Source organism: Asterias amurensis, chromosome 20, assembly GCF_032118995.1.
Source record: "Asterias amurensis chromosome 20, ASM3211899v1".
NCBI lineage: Eukaryota > Metazoa > Echinodermata > Asteroidea > Forcipulatida > Asteriidae > Asterias > Asterias amurensis.
The window spans coordinates 5,352,613-5,374,169 of record NC_092667.1 but is presented as its reverse complement, the minus strand read 5'-3'; the positions used below and the strand labels follow the sequence as shown (position 1 = coordinate 5,374,169).

The window sequence follows — 21,557 nt, the reverse complement described above, 5'->3', positions numbered from 1 at the left end:
AGGGATAATGAAAACGATAACGCTCCTGACACAAAGAGAACGCATTATATTGGTTGAATTGCTCCACGCAGAGTACGCAGACGCTCATTCAACCAATAGAATGCGTTCTCTTTGCATCATTATCGTTTTCGTTATCGCTGCAGTGTGACTCTGCCTTTTGATTTGAATATCTTCTGGTACCATGATGTGTTTGAAGTTACCACTTAAATTTGAATTCACCAGACTATCGAGACAGTTGCTATGTGACATGATCAGGGGCAAGCTTTTGCTAAGTTACGTCGGAGACTGTGAACACCCATGCACAATTCTGAATGGATGTGTATGGCACAATGGTACCAGGGTTTACTCATCTGGAGGTTGCTAGGCAAAGGCTTGCCTCGAACCATTTGACTTAGCAACTGTCTCTTTTGTCTGAGGAATTCAAATGTAAGCAGTACATTGTGACTAAGCATGTCATTGTGCCAGGAATTATTCAAATCTAACTTGCAAATGGCTTATTGCTTGTCTTTCAGTATGTTTAGATTTCAAGGCGTGTTGTGGCCTAGTTGTGGCCTAGTGGTCAAGAGCATTGGACCAAAGCTCCGGTGTTTCTTTTCAGCAGAAATGGCAGAGTGTGGGTTCGAGCCCCAGTTGTGACACCTGCATCCTTAAGCACGACAGTGAACCATGATGCTTTGTCCTTAAGATGGGACGTAAAGTTGTTGGTCCTGTGTGTTGTGTTACACATGTTAAAGAACCCAGTGCACTTATCGAAAAGGGAAGGGGTTCGCCCCAGTGTTCCTGGTTTGATTGCCTGCATATTGCGGCACAGCACCTTGTAAGCCATTACAAGGTGCTATGTAAACGGAATAGGTCTCTCAATTGCTTGCTACCAAGTAAGTTTTTATGCTAACAATTATTTTGAGTAATTAGGAATAAAGTCCAGTGCCTGCAAGGCCACCATTGTCACGACTGGGACTCGAACCCACCTTCTGCTGATCAGAAACACTAGAGCTTGAGTCCGGTGTTCTAATCCGGCTCGGCCACGCCACGCCATATTTTTTCTGTGCAAAGCATCCTATCTAACAAATTGACTAAAAAGATTGACAAATTTTGACTTTTCCTCTGCTCTTCTCTTTTAGGTATCTTCAACACGACAGGACCACCCCTTACCAGCGGAAGCGGAGATAGTAAAAACACAGCCGACGAAAGTCAGACCATTAAGCTCAGACCAACAAAGCAAAGAACAAAAGGAAAGAAACAGCCCTTCAAGTGTCTACTACTCTGATTTGTATATTTAATGGAAGAATTTTGTACTTTTTTCCAAATTGTTTTTGTTGTTCTTGCAAATGTTGGCTGCGGGCGATTCAGGATGAGGGTTTTATAGGACTTAGGAAACTTGTATGCAGCGATTTTGTTACACTTCCAAATTAGAAAGCATCCAAATCGAGGCTGCAAGGGAACATAGACTGGTCCCGGTTGTTGTGCAAATTTGCATTGTCCGTTATCAATTGATACACGGGGAACAAGAGAGAGAGATGGTGTATAGATCTTTTAATTGTAGTCACAAAAAAGCCTCTTTTTTTTTTCAATGTGACCATGTGACCCTCTTGCTCTGTGACAAACTGAGAAGGGTGAAGCAGTCTGGTGCATGTCTTGTTCCTTGACTCCCACATGCAGAGCTGCTGCCAACTCTCCCTGATTCTGCAGAAAGTTCCAAGAAAATAACCAAATCTTCCAATATAGTAACGTTAGGGTAACAGTCACCATGTAATGATAATCTTTAAATGAGTTGGGGTGATTCTGAACAAAAAAACGTTGGTTTCAACTCGACGTTTCGATCTGTATGCTCTCATCATTTTCTGGATTGTCTTTCAACCATGCAAAGTTTAAAATCCTACAAATCTTCCAATGTTCTGACAACAAATTTGAAAAATTTCCAGATTATGGAATTCTGTTCCCTTTTATATTGAATGTAATTCTGAATATCTCCCTTATTGTTGTACATAATCTCCCTGATTGGAACATTCAAATGTTGGCAGCTCAAGTCATACTGTTTTGGCCACCCTGAACAGAAACAAGTCGTAAAATTCACAAAACACCCACCCCCCTCCCTGCAAAGAAAAGAAAGTTTCCAAGTGCTTGATAAAACAATGCATAGTTCAGAAGATGCAGCCAAACATGCAAGAGATACTGCCTTTTTACCAATGTTTTAAATGCAAACATGGGCACAGTTTTTATTTTCGGGAGACACGTTTTTACAGCACATGAAGATTTTATCAAAGCATGGCTGAGGGATTTACTGAGGGGTGAACATATGAACAGCAACTGCAGTTCTTTGCTTGCGATGAGCAGAGAAATGAAATTGGGCCGGTTCTTCTGCAGCCTGCTCATCACCTCTGTTTAAAAGGGTGTATGTACTTTTTGTAGGACAAAAGACACAATGTCCACAGATTTACACTAAACTTACACAGTTTGAAGATAATGATAGTAGAAAGCTTTCCTGAAAATATTACGTGCTGAGGTGCTGTAGTTTTGGGGAAATGAGTAAAACAATGTCATGAAAATAATGAGACCAAAATTATTTTGAGCATTTACAAAGGTATTTTCATGACATTGTTTTACTCATTTCTCAAAAACTACAGCACCTCCGTAGGTAATATTCGAAGGGAAGCTTTTCACTATCATTATCTTCCAACCCTGTAAGGTTAATGTAAATCTATGGACATTTTGAAAAAGTACCCAAATCCTTTAATTTATGTATTCAACTGTTAAATTTTGGTAGTCGGAAAAGAGAGAGAAATTATCTGACCGTTTAATTAACCTTGAAAAACTGTCAGCAGTGCTTCATTTTATATATAGGTGTATGTATTCAAATATTATTTTGGTATATGCGACATTCACAAAGATTTTTAGCTATTATGGGAGTCAGTTTTTTGTCTGTAGACTTGTAATTTTCATAACAATGTATTCTTTGTAATTTTTATGATTTTTTTTTTAATATTAGGAAAAAATAGAAAAACTTTTGTTTAAGTACATTAAGTTAATAACAGAAATGTTTTGGGTTTTATTTTTTTCTCTCCCCAATTCAACATTTTTGAATCGAAACCAAATATTAATCAAGCTTATGATAACCAGGGGCGGATTTTCACAAAGAGTTAACTCGAGTAAGAGCCAATAACACTGCAGCGATAAAGATAACGATAACGATGCAAAGAGAACGCATTCTATTGGTTGAATTGCTCCATGCAGAATACGCCCATGCTTATTCAACCAATCGAGGGCGTGCATTTTTAACATTCTCGTTTTCGTTATCGTTATCGAGGCCTGTGTGACCGGGCCTTTAGGATGAGTTACTCGTCCTAAGGATGAGTTACTGGTCCTAACTTAGGACTAGCCTTAAGTTTTGAATAACACCTAAAGAGTCCTAGGACTAGTCCTAAGTTGGGCTATCTTTGTGAAAACGACCTCAGGTAAGGGATTTGAATGAAAGGGTTACAACTCTAAAACTGTGTCTGGAAACATTTCAAGTTATGTTTTTTTTTTTCTTTTCTCGTCTTGCTGTTTAACGCAGGCATGAATTCTGCTTTAGTCTGATTTGTCAAATTTTTGTTTAAATCTGGGAAAAAATTGTGGTTAATAGCCTGAAATGTCAATTAAAGCCTACGCCTTGTGTACATGTAGGCCACCTCTTGTACTTGATAAAAATATTCCTACTTTTTTTCTAATGACCAAATATCATGCCTGTTTAACGCTGGCATTTCATTTTTAAAGCTTATAAATACTTAATTATTTACCACTTACTTGTACCTTAACAACTTCAAATTGTACTTTTATACCGTCCAAATTCTAAGAATGTGTGTTATGACAGTTGTTAATTTTGATTGTTCGCTTCTAAAAATTTGTTACAACTTTTTACAGCATTTTATTTGGACACATTTAGAGGTGTGTGACTTCGCCTGTAAGGTGACTTAAGTAAGTTAACTTGTATTTTGATTCCAAATGGCTGTTCTTATTCTAGGAAAACTAAAAAGTTACTTATTCATTCTTGTTAAAGGGTATGGTCATAGATTGGTGAATTTTCTAAATCTAATAACAGCAGGGCCCAATTTCATAAAGCTGAGTCACAATTTGTACATGTGACAATGTAGTTTGGATGGTAACCTTATTCTGGGAAGCAACATTTTGTTGCGCTTAGCTACTTTTTGTGCTTAAGCAGCTCTATGAAATTGGGCACTGGGCACAGTCTAAATTTTTTTTTTTTTTTTTATGGTCCTTGTTGATTCGTGCTTATGTCTCTTCTGATACATTTATTGATGTTGGATTTTATTTGTGTTGAATTTTTACTTGGACAGAAGGGGAAGTAATACTGCACTGGGCAAGAAAAACTTATTTTTTTTCTACAAACTCCAAAGAGAAAATTGTCTTTCAAGTGTAGTCGAGGATATCAGTATAGAGAACAGACAAAGCATTTGCTATAAATAAAAAGTGAAAATTACAACTGTGCTTACCCATCAAGGCCCAATTTTATAAAGCTGTTAAGCAGGAAATGCTGCTAAGCAAATTGTTTATGCTAAGCAAATAATGAGTGGGTTACCAGTTGCAACAATGTAAAACTAAATGGGAAGTCTGCTGATAATATGTTTTTTGCTAAGCAAGATTTGTCTTCAAGGGTTGCTTAAGCAGAAAATATTGCTGAACAAGTTTCTGCCTAGCAGGAATGAATTGGATTGAAGTCACAAATTGTACATGTGACATAGCAGTTTGGTTGTTAACAACGTTAACCTTATTCTAGTAAGCACAAGTTTATTGTGTTACAGCAGCGAAGCTGTTGTTATAATTTTTTTTTAATGAATTGGGTGTTGTTTTTGACGCTGCATCTTTTGTTTGTTTTTCCAATTTTGAATATTCCATTGGCAAATTGTTTTGATATAAATACATTTTTCAATGTGAGATTGTGAAGTTATCTTTTTAAGAGATTGTTACAACCATGACAACACTGGCAGTAGCCTGTGTTAAGAAATACCACCATTGTGCTTAAAGGCATTGGACACTATTGGTTATTACTCAAAATAATTGAAAGCATATACACTTACTTGGAAAGCATTGGAGAGCTGTTGATATTATAAAACATCGTGAGAAACAGCTCCCTCTGAAGTTACATAGTTTTGAGAAAGAGGTAATTTCTCACTCAAATATTAAAAGACTTCAGGCCTAAAGCCTTTTAGTAGGCATCTCAAAGCACACAAATCTGTGCAACAAGGGTGTTTTTTATTTTCTCTATTCTCTTGCAACTTTGGTGACCAATTGAGTCCAAATAATTACAGATTTTTAAATTTTATGCACATGTTAGGATACACCAGGTGAGAATACTGGTCTTTGACAATTACCAAAGGTGTCCTGTACTTTTATAAGCAGCTTTTTAAAATAAGGTCGTACGGCTTGAGGGAGCAACTGTACACACATTCCCTCTATTACCTTTTACTGCTCATTGTTGGTTTAAAATGGTAGATTTCAAGATCACCATCAACAATGGATCTCTCAAACAGTGTATTCGTTTTGATTTGTTTAATTTCTGATGTTGTCCATTGTTATATCTGAAACCTTGAGAGAATTGTTTGACCAATGCATGTTTGTAAAATACCCCCATTGTATTGATATCGATGTAGTTTAACTTTCAGGGAAATTACAGCATATGTTTTTTTTTCAATGGAAGATTTCGTTTATGGCGGCCATTCCATCAAGCTTTACAATCAACCAAGGAGTATTTCTTTTAGTAACGGATATTATAAAGCAAGGGACACCTGCTAAATTACTGCTGTGTGACAAGCATTTTATTGTCATAATGTTACACAATCATTGTTTTACAATAACAAAATGTCCCTGACCCCCGAATTGTACTGTATTGTTTACATTTTAATTCATATAATTGTTCTTTTCTGTTAATTTTTGCTTATCATTTAAATTGTATTTGTTTTCATCTATGGTCAACATATAACGTACTACTCAACAGCATGTAATTACTTTGTACTTAAACAAAAACCAAAAGTTATTTTAAAGAAAACAAAATTAAAGTTTGATTTCCAGATAAATTTTTAGTTTGGCCTGATTGTTGATTATTGTTATCGTCAACTCCTGTGTGAGAAACTTTTGTACAATATGTTGCCCCTGGTCTTGGCCTTGGTGCCCCTTAATTAGGCACGGTTAATACTTCCCGCGAAATGCGATACCAATGTCGAAGTCACAACCCTGTTCTCACTGTGAATGTTTCGTAGGAGTTGAGCATAATCCACTGATACGAATTACTTGTTTGAGAATTTGTGATGTCCAAATTCATACCGTATTCGCAGTAAGTATGAACCTTTCTTGGGTGTCCCCATTGACTTTGGTTTTTTTTGCAATATAAGTGTCCTTTGCAAAATGAAAATGGCCTTGCCCTCTCAAAGATGAACTTCCATACCCGTGTATTTGTGAGTGAGCTTGTTTTTTAACCACACCTAACACAGGCCAAGAATTTAAAGCAAATTTTCATTACAGTGGATTTGTTTCCAGTGCACTAGACCAGATGTCTTGTGTATGGGAGACTTTTGAGACGCTGGCGGCTGCAGATATAACGGCCCTTTTTTTTGCAGCCCCGAGGGTACGGGCATAAAAAAAAATATGGTCAGAACACATCGTCTGCTCAAAACTTTAAGGTCATTAGTGTAATTTATATGGACTTCCTAAAATGACTTTTGCATTATGGAACTTGGAGTTTATTGATCAAAGGTGGTAATCAATGTAATTGCTTGGCAAAAGGAATCAGTAATTTTCGAAGTAAAACATTTATTTGCTGATTTTTATTTATCAGTTTTTAAGCTCACACGCATTGTTTATTGAAAGAACATTTTATCATTACGGTTAACAAGTTTTAATTAATTTTCTTTATAAGCCAACGAGTTGTAGGTATACTGCTAATAAGTAATGATAACAAGACAAAAAGTACATGTAGTTTGGGCGGAAAGTAGGAGAGACTTGGTTAAAACTTTACAAATTCATGAAGGCTAGCGAAAACTCTTGCGAACTACTAAAAAAAAGTCAGGTTACTTTGACTGTCAAGCCAATTAAAAAGTTAATGGAAAACAGCAAACAGTAAATGGTCCAGTAATGCCTAGGCCCAACTTCATAGAGCTGCTTAAGCACAAAAATAACTTAAGCACAACAAAATTATGCTTAACAAAGTAAGGTTACCAGCCAAAATACAATGTCACATCATGTACCATATCTGACTGATATCCTGCTAATTTTTGCTGGCAGAGAAGTGTCAAGCAATAATTTTAATTTTGTTTGGCCAAACAAGTATTGCACTGTTAAAATAAATACCTATTAAACATTCTATATGCTTAGCTTTTTTTTAATATTTTTATTTTATTTATTATAAAGTAAATGGATAAGTGCAAAGTGAGAAGTACTGATAAATGTGTAATCTCACACAAAATACAAAATACAAAATGAGGAAACCAAATACTAACGATTTGCTTCCTAAAAGTGCTTTGCATGCTATTCACAGAAAAGTAAAAACAAAGATATAATTTGCGGCAAAACCTATATAATTTGCATTCATAGATTTTGCATACTGGAATGTTTTTTTCTTTGCATTCTTTAAACTCGAGCTGCATCTGAATTAATGATGTTGGTAACGCCTTCTGCATTTGGACATTACCCATAAAAAAAAAGTATCTTGACTGGTGTAGTTATGATCACGTGACTCCCTCAAAATTATGCTACCAGAATAAGGTTACCAGCCAAACTAAGTATCACAAGTACAATCTGTGACTGGTATCCTCATCCTGCTCATTTCTGCTGAGCAGATTATTTTTAAGCAATATGAACTTGGGTCATGTTGAATTCCATGGAGGCCACGACCTCCGTTGCCCCATGTCTTGGCCTTGGTGCTCCTGCAACAAAGTCTCACAGAAGTTGTGATGGTTTGGTCTTCAGGGTGTGGGTTCAAATCCCATCATGACACTTGTAATGGCCCAGTAATCAGTGGTAAGAATGTTGCAGAAGAAAAATCCTGAGTGACAGATTTGAATGCATATAAGAAGTAGTACTATTTTAAATTTAAAATAATGATAAGTCCAGATGTGGGTTCTGATTTACTCCAGATCCATCGAGTTAAAAACAGACATCTGTCTTTCAGTGTCCTCCCTCGCTTCTGATATAGCTCCAAGTTTTTTGCGTATCTCCTTCTGATCCTCGGCTGCGCAACCCAGCAGCGCCCCCTGGAACCGATCGTCAATTGGCCCTTTGGCTTCTTCCATGCAACTATTCAGATATCTCTGGATCGTGGTCTCCGCATCGGGGACCCCATTACTGATGCAGTCTCGGAGCTTTACCAGGAAAGTTCGGACAGTCTGTAGAGATTGCTCTTGTGGAATGCTCCGGACTATCTGCACTGAGATGTCGATTGTGAGAAGTCGTACTATGAGGCGGTCCATGTATATTTCCAGTTCCTGTCTTTCATCTAGAGAAATGAAAAAAACAATTGGTCAATCAGAATTATTTAAATCATTACCTAGTCCACCCAATAGTTTACCTCAAACCACTTTCTCAATAAAAGAAAGATTTTTCCCTTAGTCTTTTATAGTTGAAAACCATTTCACATATTATCAAAAACAGATACTTTACTTAGTTCTAAGTTCTGCTCTGTTCTTCCTCATCTCCTCTATGAATATCCATTTTTAAAAACCTAGTTCTATGATTAGCAACAAGCAACTCCGGCAGTCCGACCTTTGCAAAGAACAATTTTACAGTGTAAGTTATTTACCATCACTATGACGGCCTAGAGCTTCGCTTCGCATCAGTGTGTCCAGTGAACCCAATAACTTCGTCCGCTCCTCCACGGCATCCTTGACTGTCTCTCGAAGTTTCTCAGTTCGGCTCTCCATCTCGTCCAAAGTCGTTAACAAGAAATCGTCCAGGGTTGAGACTTGGTTTTGGTTTGATGGTGATGGGGTATCAACTAACCCCCTTGTGTCATAACAGTTGCCATATCCAGTTGCTGAAAGTCCGGGAATCGGGGAGCTGCGAGGAGGTTGGGACGCCGTGGTGCCGTCAACATCACCGGGCGACGGCGGCGACTCAGACCGGAGGACGTTGAGAAGAAAATCCCCGTCATCCTCTCCCTGTCTAACTCCGTGTTCTGACATACTTACTGAGTCCTTGGCCCGAAAAATGAACACTGTTCTTATCCTCAAGTTGGGCGTTTGTTTATTTGATTTTGCTCATTCTTGCTTTTGATTCACGAGGAGACAGACAACAACAATTTCTCAATCATTCGGGGTTTTACCCTCTTTTTTTTTTTTAACAAACCGGCAATGTAGTCTGGCTCTTCAGTATGCGATTAATACACCTTGGGTAAGCAAACAAGACGTCTGGGAGTTTTTCCTAAAATACAACCTTTGCTACAGGGTTTTTATATGACGGATGTTAGTTAAAGTATGCCGAATCTGAATACTTGGGTACGAGCTTGTTTTCGGTTGTTACACTGCAAAACGTGTGTTTTCTGTCTGCAGATTTAACCGGTGATTTACGCTTTTGTAACATTTTGTAGTGAGTTTTTTGACGGATGTACGTGACCAGTGTGGAGTGGTGGATTAAGAATGTCTGAATATAAAGGTGAATATTCGTTTATAGAAGTTGTTAAGTGTTTTTAACGTTGTTCTTTCTTCCTTGAATTGACCTTGTATTTGTTACAATGTTTTTTGTGTTGTGTTGACCATTTGAAAATGAAAATTGAAATGGCATTTTTATTGAGCAAAATGTTGAGACCATTCATGTTGATGAAATGATACACATTGTAAAAACTATTTTGGATCCCGGATAACTTTCCGTATGGCGCCACCACTTTTTCACTCATTTTTACAAAAAGGGATACATCAATCAGGTAAATTAGATACTATATTATTTTATTTCGAATGAAAAAGTGGTGGCGCCATACGGAAACTTTTCCTGGATCCCTATTATAACCCTCCATCTATTACAGAGAGGGTTATTAAGCAAACTGCAAAGGGCATAATAATTTAGCACAACATAACATTGATTATTTACTTTTGATTTGTGTTTTATTTTTAATCTTTTCAATCAACAAACAAACCTATCAAATTCATTGGAAGTATTGAAATAGTTTCTGTATGGTGCCACCACTTTTTCATTCGAAATGAAATAATATAGTACTTTATCTAGTAATTTACCTCAATGCGATACCCCTTTTTTGGGGGGTAAAAAATTAGTGACAAAGTGGTGTCAAATGATACCCTTCCAGAGCAAAATTTTTCAACTTCCAAAACATTCAATGACATGAAATGAATGGTTGAATGAGCGTGTGCGTTCTCTTTGCATTGTGATTGTTATCGTTTTCGTTATCGCTGCAGTGTGACTCAGCCTTTAGGCTAACAGGTTCTTGTTAATACTTTCTTACATGTGACCTTCAGTGAACATAAAGTGGGGCAAGGAGAAGTACACTTCCATTGAGTGTAACGTGTCAGAGTCTCCAGATGTCTTCAAGGCTCAGATCTTTGCCTTGACGGGAGTGCAGCCAGACCGACAGAAGGTCATGCTTAAAGGAGCAACCCTCAAAGAGTCATGGACAGGGTTCAAGCTCAAAGACGTAAGTATCGCTCTCCTTGGCTGATGAAATAGGCATAGCGGTGAACATTCACTTGGGTCGTACCATAAGTCTTTTCTTCAGATGCACCACTCATCTGGAACTCTCTAACACTTAATCATAGATCTTGTCTTTGTACGGGTACCACTAAGTTTGAATCAAACTTGTTTTCAAGGACTAACTTTTTTGTAAGACTGTGACGGGTACCCAGGTACCCAACCGATAATCCGGGTACATGGTTTAAATTTTTTGGTCCGACTACCTGCTAAAAGTGTGGCTGCCTGTTTTTTTCAGGGGAAAAAAAATAGTCAAGCTATGGTTGCTGCTTGATTTTATTGCCGGTATAAAAAATTCACACACAAACACAAAGGTTTAAAAAAGAAAATTCTCCCAGCACACGGAGCAAAATACACTGTGCTGGTCAGCACAGATTTCCCCAGATTGCAATTCAGCAATGATGGCCCCATATCTACATGTTAACAAGATTAATTTTGTTGAACCGCCTGCGCTTGGTGAGAATTAAGTACCCACCACCAAATTGGTCTAACACTGATGCATACATATTATTATTATTATTTTGTTTTCAGGGAGTCACATTCCTCATAATGGGATCGGCGGATGCTCTTCCCGAAGCACCAGTCCAGAAGACTCTGTTCATGGAAGACATGACAGATGAGCAACTAGCGAGCGCGGTATGTAAAGCTTTCTCCCAACTCTTAGAAAACCCCAGACCCATGAAAAATTTGAACTACCATTCGTGTGTGTTTTGGTCGAGTGGTCTTGTGTACTGGACTCAAGACTGGTTCATACTTCCTGCGAATGCAAATTTATGTGCTTTCAGATGTCTAAAAAAGGCTTCGGCCCTAAGTCTTTTATCAGATTAAAATATTTGACTGAGAAATTGCCTCTTTCTCAAAAACTACCCTTCTTTAGACATGTTAGAGGGAGCTGTTTCTCACAATGTTTTACACTATCGACAGCTTTTTGCTGCTCTTTACCAAGTAAGTTTTTGAGAAATTATCAACAGTGCCCAGTGCCTATTTTAAATAGATAATTACCAATTGCTTCAACTTGTGTTCTTTTTTTCTTATTTTTTGTTGTAATCACCATTACAGTTTGAGATGGCAGCAGGACTGAAGAATCTTGGCAATTCGTGCTACCTCAACGCCACAGTCCAATGTCTACACAGTGTACCAGAGCTTAGAGACGTGCTGAAAAAGTAAGACCAAAAACTTTCACTGGATAAATAGACTCTAAGCGCTTAAAGAACAGTATCATACGATTAAGCATACAAATAAGCAGCTTCAATCAATTGAGGTTTTAACAGAGACTTAAAACAGAGTAAAGTACTAGCCTCGAGCGAATATGCACAGGCAGATTACTTCAAAGAAATGGAGCAATGTTAGAGAATGATCTTTTTCCGTCCAAAATGGAAGAAGCCTTTTATAGTTTTTGTAAGCAAAGTCTGTTTAGATGATCGTAGTAGGGGAATAGTGGTGAACAAGTGCAGATAGGTAAGCAGGAGATTGACATGTTTGAGCATTGAAAATTCACAAAAGTTAAAAAGTTACTTGAGTTAAAAAACGAGCCCTTTCTATGGTAGAGTTTCACCCGGCACATGACCTCTTTCAGCCCATGCGGTCAAATAATCGATTCCGTTCAATTAAATCTGGATCCAACCGTACTTTGCAGAGTCTTTATCCCACAGCTGTTCGTATTCTAAATGACAGGTTTTAATCATGAATGTCTATTTCTGATTCTAATTCTATCGTACTGTTTTTATCTTTCATATTTCGCCTGTATATTGAAATACTTTTCAGAGTTGTTTATATTATATTTTGATGTATTTTTGTATAAATGGTAAATTTTTAATGTAATTTTTATATTACATATTTTTAGACATGCAAAGCCAAAACGAATTTCACTGTACTAATATTTGTTTTTTACAAGTGACATAAAAACAGTATTCTTTTTCTATTCTAAAAGTATTTTATAAAGCCTGGTTCATATTTCCTGCAAATGCTTTGTGCAAAGCGAATTTCTTTCCGTCATAAAGGGAAATGGAGGGAAATGGAGCGCGTACCGCTTGTTGCATCAGTAAAATTTGCTTCGCATTTGCATTCGCAGGAACCAGGCTTAAGAGCTTTCTCATAATGAGGTTTAAAGAAATTTTGATTTTAACTTGATTCATTTTGATCTACTCGATGAGCAAGGTTCGATGGTAAGATCAACCCAGGCATGGCAGCCATCCAGCCAGCTGAGTCCATAACTGCCGCTATGAGGAATTTATTTGATAACATGGACAAGGCAGCCGACGGAGTTCTTCCCATCTATCTTCTACAGCTCTTGCATATCGCCTTCCCTCAGTTTGCAGAGAAAGCGGAGAATGGCGCCCCACAACAACAGGTGTGTTACCAAACTTTCAGTTGCAACTTTTCGGATTTCAAACCTTTTATACCATGTTTAGACCAAGTTTTGGCCATGACATGAGTCCCTACTCACTGTGAATGAAGATGTATGTAAAAAGAAAATGCACCTATAGAAGTTTCAGCTTCATTATATTGTCAATTTTTAGAAAAAAAAAGTGAAAATCTCAGAGCAATGTTTTTAGGAGAGCCACTAAAATACGTTGTACATTCTAAAATAATGTTCGTCTCCTGAGACGAATATTATTCTTGTGACATTGTTTTACTCATTTCTCAAAAACTAAAGCACTTCAGTAAGTAATAATCGAAGGAAAGCTTTCTACCATCATTATGTTCAAACCATGTAAGTTAAATATAAATCTGTGGACGTGGTGTTTTGTGTCCTACAAAAAGTACCCAAACCCTTTAAAGGAACACGTTGCCTTGGATCGGACGAGTTGGTCTATCAAAAGCGTTTGAAATCGTTTGTTATGAAATGCATATGGTTAGAAAGATGTTTTAAATGTAGAATATAATGATCCACACAAGTATCACTCAAAATTGCACGGTTTTCATTTTACGTCCCGAACTAACACGGTCGGCCCATTTATGGGAGTCAAATTTTTGACCCCCCATAAATGGCCGACCGTGTTTGTCGACAGGGTAAAACGAAAACGCAATTTTGAGGCATATTTGTGTAGATCATTGTATTCTACTTTTACAACATCTTTCTAACCATACCGATTGTATAACAAACGGTTACATAGCGCTTTTCAAAGACCAACTCGACCTATCCAAGGCAATGTGTTCCTTTAACGAGGGTTGACTGTTAATTTGTTTCTTTCTATTTGTGCTACTACCCAGGACGCCAATGAATGTTGGGTACAGTTGATGAGATTACTGCAGCAAAAATTAACCTTGGCGTCACCTTCAGGAGAAGTCCAAGCAGTGGAGGCAGCGTCAGCAACAACAAAAAAGAGCTTCATCGACCAGTACTTTGGGGTCACCTTTGAAAGCACGTATCCTTAATAAGAGTTTTGGTTTATTTTGGGGGTTGATGCAAGTCCCCAGACACACAGGGCCTAAAGGCCACTACAAAGTGTGAGCTACGACTATTTTTCCAGGGGTCGTTGCCACCTACTCCTTGGGCTGAAACAGGCTTGGGTATCATCCATCAGACATGTCAGAATCCTGGCTGGTAGAGCAGAAAGCACTACCTCCCCAACTTAAACATAAATATAATAATATATTATCTCCTGACATGCCTGATGAGGACTAGAGCAAGCTAGTCGAAACGTTGAGACCAATTAATAACTCAGTCCACGGTAGTGAAACTAATGACAAGAAGTCCCCTCGATCCACTAAAGCTAAAGCAGTCCAAGCTAAACAGTCCTGACAGACTCCCTATCAAGTCAGTTTTTATGGTCATTATCTTTGGATTAATTACCATAGGTATACCCTCCCTTTCAATTTTAATTTGTTGGCAAATATTCTCCTTAATTCTTGTAATTAGTCTCAAGTGTGTGGAGGCGGAAGACGAACCGGTCACAAAATCTACAGAGCTTGTTCTACAGCTCAGTTGTTTCATCACTCAGGAAGTAAAGTACATTCACACAGGACTCAAAAATGTAAGAGAAATATCTGTTTCGGGTTTGGAATCTCATGTTTTGAGAGGGCAAGGCTATTTTTCATTTTGCAAAGGGCACTTCCTTTGAACACGCTTCAATAAGTCTATGGGAAAGTTTTGAAGGGGCACCAAGGCCAAGACCAGGGGCAACAGAGCCTTTGTGGTCTATGGCCCTTTTTTGAAAACGATGGCTTCGGTTTTGGATTCGGCTCGGGGCTAGCTTGGCTACAAATGAGAGAACGGAAGCTGAATCCAAAGTCGGAGCCGTCATTTCGAAAAGGGCCTAGGTTTTATTCCAGGCTTGCTGCTCATATGTCAGGAATTTTCAGTGGCTTTTTGAAGTGCTTTATAACGATGATGTTGAATGGTAACACAGTAGGAGGGTTGACTGTGTACTGTATAGATGCATTCCCCACATGACATCATATAAGTGTATAATAATAAATAATGGAATCATATTGCGCACAGGCATGGTTATCTACCTTTTACTCAAACCAACCCATGGTGGATGATATTGAATGGTCAGTCAGTAGGAAGGTTGACTGTGTACTCCGTAGATATTGAAAGGTTAGACAATTGGAGAGTATTTTATGCAACACATAAATTTGTGATTATTTATATTATCAAAATCTCATTTGTCTTTGTAATATGTTTTATTTCAAGTAATACACTAGACTGAGTAAGTTTTAAATAGTTTGGGTTTGAAAAAACGAGGAATTATTGTTTCTATAATCAATATGTTTTATTTCATGCAGAGACTCATGGAAAATATTGAAAAGACTTCACCAACCCTAAAGAGAGACGCCCAGTACATTAAAGAGGTAATGGAATTCTGAATCTCAGTTATATATATATATGTTTGGTTTGAGGTAACACCATGTGTGTATCTACTTGCCAGGTAGAGTTTGTTCTTAGAGAACTGTGTTGCCTTTTTCTACTACCGCGGAGTAGATTTATCGGATGTTCAGGAGACTTCTCAGTTCTGAAAAGAACTGTCCTGCTTTTTAACTACTACCTGGGCGGATGGTATAGAAAATTGGCTGGGACTACTACTTTAGCTTATAGGATCGTTATTAACTGCAATACCGCGGAGTCAGTTCTTGAATTGGTCTCAACGTTTCGACTAGCTTGCTCTAGTCATCGTTACAGAGACTGAAGAGATAAGAGAGAAGTGGGCTTGTTATATAGTTGGCAAAGCATCCAAATGGAAACATCACACCAACTTTTTGTCAAGAACGTAATGAAGTCTACATTCTCAAGAATTGTGTTGAAAGTGTGCACCGCAAAGGGTGCGTTGAATTAGCTTCCCTGTGTCGACCCCGCTGAGCTCTTTTGGGTGAGCCCCTGACAAGAGCTAATCGAACGATTACTCACACTCTCGTAGTTACGTCATGCACCTCAGGCCAGCCCCAAAGTGACCCACTCCACAAGCAGGGCACTTGGGGCTGTCCCGGGTGAGCCCCTGGAATGACGTCAAAGCTATTCAAATGTACTGGGGGCAGATCGGGGTAGACCTGGGGAAGCTTATCGAACCGCACCAAACCTTTTGGATGTCTGGCTAATGATTTCTTGCGTTGTCTGTTTTTCTTTTCAGTCGCGTATCAGTCGTCTTCCAGCGTACCTTACTATACAGATGGTTCGATTCTACTATAAAGAAAAAGAAGCTATCAGTGCCAAGATATTGAAGGTAAAAGATTTCCCTATGGCTCTCCTCCACTTGGCCCTGTCCATCGCTTCCCTTGCATTGACTCCAAACAGTTGCATGTCATTTGACAGGGAGCTCTGCCATGTCTTGCGCGATCGGCCAACGAGTGTGGGCCCACCCCCAATTACATTGGCACACCTCTTGACCCTGTTGGCAGCCTCCTTTCTCTTCACATGACCAAACCACCTCATCCTTTGCCTCTTCAATACAGTGCCAATCCCCTCTACTCTGACTCTCCTCTTAATCTCCTCACTTGACAGCCTGTCGGCCAGAAACACCCCACACATCCCACCTGATCTTTCTTATCTTTGCTCGTTACATGTGCCCCACCCTTGTGGGCCATGTCTTCCCGCCCTGTACTATGCAGATTAACATTGATTAAACCAAATGACATCTTTCAATTCCATTAACAGGATGTGAAGTTCCTCATGGTCCAGCGTATTTGACCTGTCAGTTGAATATCACCAGTACCAGTTAACAGACAGTTTGTTATAGTTGAAACAGTTTTCTATAACCAAATGTTTGGGACACCTCTCAGCGAATCACTGTTTTCCAGAGGTGCCCAGCAGCTACCAACAAACAATAATAACTAATTGATGAAAAATAAATAACATCTTTCAATCTCTTTGACAGGATGTGAAGTTCCCCATGGTCCTAGATGTATTTGACCTTTGTACCCCTGAGCTGAAGGAGAAGCTGCTTCCGATCCGAGGCAAGTTTAAGGAGATGGAAGACAGGAAACTTGAGGAAGCGGCTAAGGTAAGACTCAAGACTGTTGTGACAGTGTATTATATCGTCTATAATATTAGTTTACCCGTTTTGATCATGTTTCAGCCAGTTAGAACGGGCAGAGATGTGTTATAAAACAATTATAAGATGTGGTTAATTTCAGATGAACAGTCGATATAATAACTCCTTTTAGTATTGGATGTTGAGAAAATAATTCCCTACAAATGTGCAATAACTCGGGGAGATGATATGGTCTACCATCCCTCAAATCATTACATTTTTGTAAACTTCTGGAAGTTGTAATAAACAGGGCTCATTGGTGAGGGAATTATTTTGACAACTTCCACTACTGAGGGGCTGTTCATCTAAAAATAAATAACATCTTATGTGTTTTGCTGTTGTTGATTTACATCATGTGAAAACAATTCTGGTCCAAAAATCAATTTTAAGCTACAAGTTATGTGGTCTTGTAGGTTTCCCCAAACATTGGAGCTCTGGTAAATGAACGTAGAAGTCATGGTTAACTATGTTTACCACTGGGCCCGTTTGTTTTGTCCTCCTTCACATCTTTATGGTAATGGTTGCTTGTTGTTGTTGATTAAACAGTTTGTATGAAATATTGATTTATTTGTAGTTGAAGCAAGCAGGAAACAAAGCACCGCCAAGTGAAAAGACAGAATCTGCAAAACTGTTGCCGTACGATTTCCCAGACGGTAAGTCAGAGGTGCCAAATCTCCCTGATTCTTCGGAAGGTCCTGGAAAATAAACAAATTTTCCTTGTTCTGCCGTAGCTTTCACCAAACTCTTTAACTTAGGATTAATCCTAGTACTTGGGACGAGTTAATTTCTGTATCCGAAGATGTAAGGACGCATTAGAAATTTGTGAAATCTGCTGCTGATGAACCAAATATGAGAATCTTACTGATTATGGATTGGTTTTTTTCTGTTATGGGACATCAGGGTGCTTCCAACCAATCACCCCAATGAATCCCTGCTCACTGTGATTACAGATCTATGTGATATAATTTACCTGTAGAAGTTCTAACTTCATTATTCATCAAGTTTTTAGGTGAAAATCACAGAGCAATGTTTTCAGGAGGGTCATGTGAATCCATTGCTAAAATAATTTCATCGAGACGAAAATTATTTCTGTGACACTGTTTTACTCATTTCTCAAAACTACAGCACATCAGCAATGAGTGAAAATCACAAAGCAATTTTTTCAAGAGAGTCGCGTAATTCCGTTGTTCATGCTTAAACAATTTTTGGCCTCCAAAGACATAAATTATTTTTGTGAAATTGTTTGACTCGTTTCTAAAAAACTACAGCACATCAGCAAATAATATTTTAAGGGAGGCTTTCTACCATCATTATCTTTAAACCTTGTAAGTTTAATGTAAATCTGTGGATATTGTGTTTGTGTTGTGCAAAAAGTACCCTAACCCTTTAAAGGTTGAAGCACCTCTTTAATGTTTCTTTTTGTCTTTTTCTGAAGATGTGGGAAGCAACAACAGTGGATATTACCAGCTCCAGGCAGTCTTGACCCATCAAGGGAGATCCAGTTCATCTGGTCATTATGTAGGCTGGGTCAAAAGGAAAGAAGGTATTGACTCCCTGATAAAGATCTCACTCAAATTCAATGCCTTCAAACCACTGCTGCTCGTTTCTTGCTTGCCTCATTTCTTGCTTGCCGCGTTCTTACCATAAAACCAGTACTAATAAAATTGAATTGGCTTGACACTTAAACACGCCAAACTCCTGCATCTTTATTCGAACTTTATTATTCCCCTACTCAGACTTAATGATCACCTCAATTGTGATTACTTGCCACAACAACAAGAGCTTGTTCCTTATTTTATGGCCAAAAAACATTCTCTTACGCTGCTCCATTTCTCTGCGCCAGGTAGTCTGCACACTGTTTAAAGTCTATGTTAGAACCCAATTTGTTTGAAGCTGCTTATTTGTAATCTGCTTACTCGTTAAGGTGCAGTTTCTCATAAAGAAAGCGCTGCCTTAAGCTGAACAAGAAATTGCTGTCTTTATTAAATGTTTTACTTTGTTATTTATTCTCTTTAAAAAATCTCTTTCCTTATTGTTTTATTTCAGACGAGTGGATCAAATTCGATGACGACATCGTCTCGCTCATTTCATCAGAGGACATCTTGAAGCTCTCCGGTGGTGGGGATTGGCACTGTGCCTACGTCTTGCTCTACGGCCCCCGAAGATTGGAAGAGCCCCCGAAAGTTGAAGAGCCAATGCAGGAGAACTAACCTCATGAATATTCAAAGGGGGAGGTCAGCAGAATCCATTCCAGATGTGTCCGACTTGACGGCTTTTGGGAGCGGCTATGGATGGATTGCTTAACACCCATTTCAGACAGGCGCTCCAGAGTCGTTCCAAACTAAATTCTGAGTTAAGTACATCAATTGTTTGACATCTGAGACAGTTAGGAGTGACTGGACGCGCTAGAAGTCTAAAGATCGACTTTTGCAGTCGTTTGGAACAACTCTGGAGCGCCTTGGTTTCAGACATTGGTCTTGTCATGAGCATAATGTAAATGTTAGGTTAAGTTTGCCTGTCTACAGCTGTCTGAAACCGAAATTTATGTGGGTCGACCTAGAGTCACTCCTAATCTTTCTGGTTCGGCACGACACTGGCACGCCTGTCTGAAGTGGGTGTTAAAGGCCTATTCATTAACATTGTTGCTGAAGCCAATTGCTGTAGCCATAGTCGTTTCATTTGGCCATTGACTGGACAATCGTTGAAGCTTAGACTGCCCCTAGTAAAACCTAGCCACAGCCATTTATTTTGAGCACATTCAGTTGACCTGTGGTTGACCTCCGACTTGTTCACTACCTACCTTAATGAGACCGAGGAACAAAATTGAAAAGGGAAGAAAAACCAGGCTGAATGAGAAAGGGTGTGACTGTCCTATGTTCCAACATCCTTGCAGGTATATTCTGACAACCCAATGATCCTTTAACGCATTGTCATCTGTACTTTAGCGTATGGGGTTAGGGTAAGGATTAGGAAAGGGTGTCTGAACATACAATGTAGGTGTGTATGGGAGCATCTCAAAACTCGGTAAGCCTAATGCTTCACAGAGGTAACAAAGGCGATTGCCTCCATGCCCCATAAATTATGTGGAGATAACCCTATTCGGAATTGCAGCTGCGCATGTCCCGTATACTGCTGACAACGCTATTTGTCGTATCTCCCATGACCTTTAGACAATGCCAGCGGGTATTGCCAAAAGGTCACGGGAGATAGAAAAATTGCGTTTGCAGCAGTAACAGATATGCGTAGCTGCAATTCCGAATAGACTTATAGCTTGGGCACTAATAATTAAGCTGTCATTGTATGCTGTTTGACTCTGCTCGTGTTAAGACTGCTAATGTCTGCAGTTCATCACTCCACATTCTCTCTCTGTGTATTTAAAAACTCTCAACGATAAGGGTGCAATTTCATAGAGCTGCAGTACAAAAACTACATAAGCACAACCAAATTATTTGCTTACTAGAATAAGGTTACCAACAAACTACAATGTCAAGTGTGCAACTTATGTTTGCTTATGCTTAGAAGAATTTTGTTTAAAGCAATGTTTCCTGTTGAGCCATCCCTATGAATTTGGGCCCTGAAATTTATCATTGAACAGCCCTCTCATTAAGTGATGTGATAAGAAGCAATTACCGGTATAGTTCAGTGTCGTGCTCAATGCTCATGGACATGCCAAGTGTCATGGCCGGGATTCAAACCCGAAACGGCTCCCTCTGGAGTAATTTTGTAAGAATTTGATTTGGAGAACTCAGATTCAGAATTTGAGGTCTCGAATTCAAGCATCTGAAAGTACACAACTTCGTGTGACTGTGGTGTTTTTTCTTTCATTATTATCTCGCAACCTCGACGACTAATTGAGCTCAAATTGTAACAGGTTTGTTATTTTGTGCACATGTTGAGACACACAAATTGAGAAGACTGGTCTTTGACAATTACCAATAGTGTCCAGTGTCTTCAAGGGGCTGCAGTCCAAGGTTATAATGTATCTGTCACTAAAGAGACTCATTAGCCCTTTTGTATTAATATTTTGCTTTTAAAAACAGAGACGGTTCTGTAGAGTCGAAAAGGTTCTGTGGCAATGGTTTTATATTGAAAAGGGAAATAGTTGAATCCCATCAAGAAGTTATTAATTATTACAACTTTCATGAATTTGATTCATTGTTTATTGCTGTAAACATAATGTGTTAAGGAATTCTATTTGAGCCAATTAAATACAGCCTTGTATAAATTGAAACAATAGTGTGAGGTTTTTCATTTTAGAAATGTTTGAAAAAGTAATTACCAAAAGTGTCCTGGGGATGCAATTTTTTTATTTTTGGTTGAACAAAGACAAATATTTTGACCAGTGTTAGATTTGTATCTACTATCTACTGATTAATGATTCGTTCAAATCTCGACAGTAAACTT

General features: G+C 38.5%; 3 protein-coding genes across 4 annotated transcripts in view; 2 read left to right on the top strand and 1 right to left on the bottom strand.

Moving 5' to 3' along the window:
- Nucleotides 1-6,071, top strand: part of LOC139952180 (ras-related protein Rab-23-like) — a 34,223-nt gene extending 28,152 nt beyond the window's left edge. For both annotated transcript variants that reach the window (XM_071951209.1, XM_071951208.1), the window contains exon 7: nt 1,122-6,071. In XM_071951209.1, the coding sequence (XP_071807310.1) occupies nt 1,122-1,267 (146 nt within the window). In that variant the 3' untranslated portion in view covers nt 1,268-6,071. The remainder of the gene's footprint in view (nt 1-1,121) is intronic.
- A 131-nt stretch (nt 6,072-6,202) lies between these two features.
- On the bottom strand, nt 6,203-9,315 carry LOC139952179 (BAG family molecular chaperone regulator 2-like). The gene is made up of 2 exons (XM_071951207.1): nt 8,789-9,315; nt 6,203-8,485 (listed from the first exon to the last, which is right to left on the bottom strand). The coding sequence occupies exons 1-2, from the start codon at nt 9,168-9,170 to the stop codon at nt 8,118-8,120; spliced, it is 750 nt and encodes a 249-aa protein (XP_071807308.1). The 5' UTR covers nt 9,171-9,315; the 3' UTR covers nt 6,203-8,117.
- A 187-nt stretch (nt 9,316-9,502) lies between these two features.
- Nucleotides 9,503-21,381, top strand: LOC139952507 (ubiquitin carboxyl-terminal hydrolase 14-like). The gene is made up of 13 exons (XM_071951655.1): nt 9,503-9,639; nt 10,455-10,630; nt 11,215-11,319; nt 11,743-11,846; nt 12,841-13,033; nt 13,897-14,051; nt 14,546-14,660; nt 15,415-15,480; nt 16,254-16,346; nt 16,998-17,123; nt 17,728-17,806; nt 18,589-18,696; nt 19,200-21,381. The coding sequence occupies exons 1-13, from the start codon at nt 9,624-9,626 to the stop codon at nt 19,361-19,363; spliced, it is 1,500 nt and encodes a 499-aa protein (XP_071807756.1). The 5' UTR covers nt 9,503-9,623; the 3' UTR covers nt 19,364-21,381.
- Nucleotides 21,382-21,557: the final 176 nt, after the last annotated feature.

What these genes read in the sequence shown, in the direction of transcription:
- LOC139952507 (XM_071951655.1), top strand. An exon ending in GCCGTACGATTTCCCAGACG is followed by an intron (nt 17,807 to 18,588) that starts GTAAGTCAGAGG and finishes CTTTTTCTGAAG; the next exon opens with ATGTGGGAAGCAACAACAGT. An exon ending in CTGGGTCAAAAGGAAAGAAG is followed by an intron (nt 18,697 to 19,199) that starts GTATTGACTCCC and finishes GTTTTATTTCAG; the next exon opens with ACGAGTGGATCAAATTCGAT.
- LOC139952179 (XM_071951207.1), bottom strand. Translation starts at nt 9,170, where the DNA reads ATGTCAGAACACGGAGTTAGACAGGGAGAGGATGACGGGGATTTTCTT. An exon ending in TCTAGGCCGTCATAGTGATG is followed by an intron (nt 8,486 to 8,788) that starts GTAAATAACTTA and finishes TCATTTCTCTAG; the next exon opens with ATGAAAGACAGGAACTGGAA.